This window comes from Galeopterus variegatus, unplaced genomic scaffold, assembly GCF_000696425.1.
Source record: "Galeopterus variegatus unplaced genomic scaffold, G_variegatus-3.0.2 Scaffold267, whole genome shotgun sequence".
Classification (NCBI taxonomy): Eukaryota; Metazoa; Chordata; class Mammalia; order Dermoptera; family Cynocephalidae; genus Galeopterus; species Galeopterus variegatus.
The window spans coordinates 561,508-567,386 of NW_007726378.1; the positions used below are offsets into that span (position 1 = coordinate 561,508).

The following is a 5,879-nucleotide window of genomic DNA, read 5'->3' on the forward strand; positions in this document are numbered from 1 at the left end:
GGTAAACACCCACTGTGTGTCCTGCAGGGTTTGGGGTTCTGGCCAGAGAGTCAGAATGTAGACCTCCCAGACCCCTGGCCACGAGCCAGCTCTCCCAGGGAGCAGCTCACTCGCTCACTCTCACTGAAGTTTTATTTAACCCAGTGTACATTGGGAAAGAAACCCCACAAAGTAAAGGCCATTTCCATATAAACCCACGTAAAACCAACCCCCTTCCCCTGTGCAAACATAATTCCACACCATTGGATCAATTCCACACTCTGCTGTGTGCTCTCTGATTTTTGTTTAATCCTATCTTGTCGAGACTTTTCTATGGGTCAACGTTGTTCAGTACCCCAAGAAAGTCATTCAAAATGAAAATGCTGTTTATATAGGGGTACTGAAGTACTGTTTGTAATAGTCAAAACCCAAAGACAGCCTAAATGGCCATTTAAAGGGGAACAGAACTTCACAAAGTGGCCACAAAATGGAATTGTATCTGGCCAGCCATCCCTGCGCAGGTGTTGGTGGCGGGCCTATGTGTGCCAGGCCCGGTGCCGGGCACTGGAAGAAAAGAAACATATCCTAGGGTTATCACCCAGCAACCTAGCTCCCACACACATTATTTATCTGGCATGCTTTGGAATCAAGTAATGTACCCTTTTTTTTAAAAGTTAAAACACAAATACTATGTAGGTCATTGAAAATCTATGAAATAATGTTAAGAAAAAAACACGGTGCTGATAACACCAAGGTCAAGGGTTCGGATACCCTTACCAGCCAAATGCCAAAACAAAACAGATCACAAAACTCTATTTGTACTGGAATTATAACTACATAAAATATGAATACACATAACTAGACGGGAGCTTGAGAAATGGTGAGAGGGAAGGTGCAGTGTGGATCAATGTGTTCTTCTTATAGCTCCTTTGAGTCCGGGGCCCTCCCATGTCCACCATGACTTTGTGTAAATCGCTGACCTCCCTGACTCCCCCTCCTCTTCCTCCAGCTGCCCTGGCTGCATCTCTGGGATCGGGCAAGGAGTGCCCAGGTCAACGTCCACTCACCAGCTGCACACTCCGGGTGAGGGAGGGTGACCGCTTCTTCCTGGCCTTCCTCTCAACAGAGTGGTACCTGCACGGGCTGGCGTGGGGCCACCCCCTATCTGCCAGGTTGGAGTCTGAGGTGGCTCTGGGCTTCAGGTCCCTGGAGTCCAGGGCTGCCTCCTCCAGCAGGTGGCGGGAGGAGCGGCCGCTGCAGCCCTCCTGGTCCTGCACCTTGGAGCGCCGACTGGCCGCGATGAGGGCGATGCTCTTGGTGCCCACAGCCATCTCCTGGAGGACCTCAGTGCTCAGGGCTGGGCCATCCAGGCCAGTTGTGGGGTACAGCTTGGAGACCAAGCTCTTCATGCTCAGGGAGCTCAGCTTCTGCAGGAAATCAGCACCGGCGGCAGGATGGTCAGATGCCACCAGGCTGCTGCTGTTGTTCCAGGTTGGGTCCCCAGAGGCAAACCCAGAGACGATTACCCAAGGCAAGTACTTTATTAGGGTGAAAGACTGTGGGGAAGGGGCATGGAACAAGGGCCAAGGAAGGACGTAACTAAGCCCGTTCCTGCCCTGGTAATGGTGTTTACTCTCATGGGGATACCCCAGGAGAGAGTGTGGCACTCAGGCCGCAGGGCCATCCCCTACCCCGGAGGGAGGTGGGGGCATAAATCCCTCAGCACAGTGCCCCTCACCCCCCACCCCACCCCCACTCCCTGGAGGGGTCAGGGAACCATCCGGAGCCCACTCACTTATACTATTATTATAATAAAAAGTACTAATAGCTTCTTAGTAATAGTTCATACAAGAAGACCAAAATTACTAACTTGTGAATCCTCACAGCTCTCTCCTTTTCCCCAAGCCCACCCATCTGCCAAAGAGATTCTTGCATTTGCCACTCGGTTTCCCACAGCCTATCCTTCCCTACCCCCCCAAAGGGGAGACTTCTTGCTTTCTGGGAGTGAGGCTAGACCAATCTACACGATAAAGGGAGGGAAAGAAAGCAGGGGAAAGGGGCCGGCTGTGGCTCACTTGGGAGAGCGTGGTGCTGACAACACCAAATCAAGGGTTAAGATCCCCTTACTGGTCATCTTGCTTGGGAGAGCGTGGTGCTGACAACACCAAATCAAGGGTTAAGATCCCCTTACCGGTCATCTTGAAGATCCCCTTACTGGTCATCTTGCAAAAAAAAGAAAGGGGGGGAAAAACAGAAAATTCAGGTACTCAGAGTGGAGAGGCAGCTGGGGCCCCAGGATATGAGTAAGAGGGCACATGAGAGGGTCAGTCACTGAGTCACTGACAGGGACACCAACGACCCTGTTGGGGAAGGGGGAGGGCCCTGGCTAGTGCTGCACACACCAACCTCGTGACCTGGAGGAGTCAGCAGGATGTGGAGGGATGGAGGAGGGAGAAGAGCATCCTGCTTTCCCAGTTGTTTTGATGGTGTGGCTTTCGATGCTTTGTAACCATCACTGTGGATGAAACACAAGTGTCAGCAGAGCTGCTGTCAGGACCCCCACATCCTTCACCACAGCCTGAGCCTCTGGCTGCTACTCCAGCCATGTGGGCTGTGGCCTACTCATCGGATCAGGGTGAGTGGCCTCTGCCAAGCTTCTGTGGTTTGAGGCCACGCTGGGCTCATTCATCCAATGTATATACACTGGTCACCTACCGTGGGCCATACTACACCTAAGGGGAGATACAGATATCAAATAAGCAAAAGGACGTGTGGACAAGTGCACATTGTGATACTTGCTATGAAGAAAATGGGACAGAGATGCATAGGAAGGGACTTCCTTAGGTAGTCAGAACAGACATCACTGGGGAAGTGTGGTACAATAAAGATTATAGCTGGTTCCTGGCATAGCCTTCAAAACCGCTGGAATGTCCCAAGTGATAGGAATGTCTCTGTTATGCTAATGAGGTGGCTCCTAGTGGGCCCTAGAGAGCTTCAGCATAGGGGCTAGTCACCAGAAAGATCAACCACACAATTAAAGGGTTCCCACCAGGAAGGGAAGGGTGTGCAGATTGAGTTCAATCACCTGGCTAATGATATAATCAGTCATGCCCACATAATAAAATTCCACTAAAAATTCTGGACATAAAGGCTTGAAGTAACCTCCTGGTTGGCAAACACAGTGATGCTCTGGGAGGCTGATGGGCCCTGACCCCTTGGAGGTAGGTCACGGCTGGCACCTCAGCTGGAGACACAGCTCCTCTTCTGCTGCCTTGGACACGGAGCCAGAGCTCCAGCTCATGGCTGGGAGGGGGCTCAGCCTGCTGTCTCGCCACAGTCCAGGATGCTGCTGCAGGTACATTCTAAAAGAGGTGAGGGGGAGGCCTGATTCCTCTCTAGACTGGGGGTTGGGGAGCCCCAGGCTCTCTCACAGTGGACCTACAAGCAGCCCCATATCTGAGCATCTATTTCTGACAGTGGGGTTGACACTCTCTTCTCCAATCAACAGGTGGAGCAGCAAGTTCACAGGGTGGGAGAGGCATCCGGTCTTGATAAAGGGGGGTAGGCAGTTTTTACATACACACGTATGCACATATTCTCCAATCAACAGGTGGAGCAGCAAGTTCACAGGGTGGGAGAGGCATCCGGTCTTGATAAGGGGGGGTAGGCAGTTTTTACATACACACGTATGCACATCCAAACACACATGCACACAACTGCACATGCACACACTGCATACTAACACGTATCACACACGCGCACTCACACAGACACGCACACTAACACATGTGCACGCGCACACATATACAAACACATGCATCCACTCACACAAACATAAGTGCACATGTATGCACAACATACTAATACATAGAACACACATGCACACAAACATGTGGTACATACGTGTGCATGCACACAGATATATGCACACAAATGTGTGTATGCATACATGCACAAACATACACACAAAACACACACAGAGACACTAGCATGCATGCACACACACACACTAAGGGAATCACCCATCCTCTGCCCGGAGCCTAGTGTTTTCATTACCCCAAAGGTGATGGATTAGACCTGGACATTGCAGCTAAACACAGTGCTGGGCCTTCAATGCATCCTGGTCTGAACAAACCAGCTGAAAAAGTCATCTGGGGGTAAAACTGGAGAAATTTGACTATAGGTAGGATATGAGATAATATCAAAGAAGTATCACTAATTTTGTTGGCAATGATACCTGCATTGTGGTTCTGGAGAGAAATGTCCCTGTTTTAGAACTAGTATATACTAGCACACTATAGCATACTAGTATATAGGGGTGGAATGCCCACATACAAAATGATATTTGCATTTTACTTTAAACACGTAAGCAAGAAATAGATGATTGCTATGGGCTGAATTGGTACCTTCTCCCCAATTCTTATGCTGAAGCCCTAACCCCCAATGTGACTATATCTGGAGATAGAGTCTTTAGGAGGTAATTAAGGTTAAATGAGGTCATAAGTGTGGGACCCTAATTGGATAAAATTGGTTGCCTTATAAGAAGAGGAAGAGCTCTCTCCCCATGCCCCTAATGAGAAGACAGAGTGAGAATGTAGCTGTCTGCAAGCCAGGAAAAAGGCCCTCACCAGGAACCAACCCTGCTGGCACCCTGATCTCCAACTTCCAGCCTCCAGAACTGTGAGAAATAAATGTCTGTTGTTTAAGCCACCCAGTGTATGGTATTCTGTCATGGCAACCCAAGCCGACTAAACAGTGACACAAATTGGGAAAATGCTAACTATTAAATCTAGGTTATGAGTCTATGGGTGTTCGCTTTACTAGGGTAAGTTTCAGTGTTGGAAAATATCAAATACAAAGTAAAAAAGCAGAGAGAAGGGGAGGAAAGCATTGAGGGTAGAAGTAAGGCTATTGCCGAACGAAAAACTTTTGCACAAAAGATACACACAAAATTGAAAAGGGCATTTCTAGCATCAAACTCCCTATCCTCCTGGTGGATCCAGGCAGTGAGCATCTCCTAGGATGTCTTTATTATTCTTAAAACAACCTAGCAAGGGAGGGGATATTAGATGCCCTTCACAAAAGAGGAAATAGGCTCTGAGATGTGCCCAGGGTCACGTGTAAGCTGAGCTGGGCCGGGATTTGGGACTCTTGGCATCCTGCCTCCAATCCCCCAGGCAGGCTCACCTAGCTCTGAGGAGCAGGGCTGCAGAAAGGAGGCTTGGACAGGAGCCCTCTCACCTGTCTCTCTCCAGGAGCATCGGAGGCAGCTCGAACTGTGCACCCCATGGGAGGTCCTTCCTGTTGGCCAGCTGGTCTTGGCTGGACTCCTCCGGCAGGGGAGATATATTCAGAACAGAGCCATCCTGGGACCAGACAGAGGAGCTGTGTGAGGCTGGCAAGGACCTGGGCAAGCTGTGTCATCAAGCAGAGGGTCTCTGAGGAGTCAAGGGAAGGTCTGCTTCCTCCCCCCCCTCCCCCACTGAAAGGAAACCACCCAGCAGGGGAGGCCAGTGAGTCAGCTCCTTAATTTGTGTCCCCATCACAGAGACAGAAAGGAGGCTCTGCTGCAGTGGACACCCCCAGGGACCATCGGCACAGCCTTGATCTTGAGCAAAAATGATGCACAGGGGAGACCCTGCTGTCAGATCACTCTCAAAAGCCTGCAGGTCCTCCAAAAGTGAAATATAGAATTGCCATATGACCCAGGGTTGGCCAGTTAGCTCAGTTGGTTAGAGCATGGTGCTGATAACCTCAAGACCCAGGGTTGTAACCCCAGCCACCAAAAAAAAAAAAAAAAAATTACCATATGACCCAGCAATCCCACTTCTGGGTATACACCCAAAAGAATTGAAAACAGGGTCTCAAAGAGATATTTGTACACCTGTGTTCATAGCAGC

At 49.9% G+C, this 5,879-nt stretch overlaps 1 protein-coding gene across 1 annotated transcript in view; it reads right to left on the reverse strand.

Moving 5' to 3' along the window:
* Positions 1-5,367: 5,367 nt before the first annotated feature.
* The window catches only part of LOC103585716 (kinesin-like protein KIF19), a 38,248-nt gene continuing 37,736 nt past the window's right edge, over positions 5,368-5,879 (reverse strand). Inside the window, exon 15 of the mRNA XM_008566755.1 lies at positions 5,368-5,417. Within this exon, the coding sequence (XP_008564977.1) occupies positions 5,403-5,417 (15 nt within the window). The 3' untranslated portion in view covers positions 5,368-5,402. The remainder of the gene's footprint in view (positions 5,418-5,879) is intronic.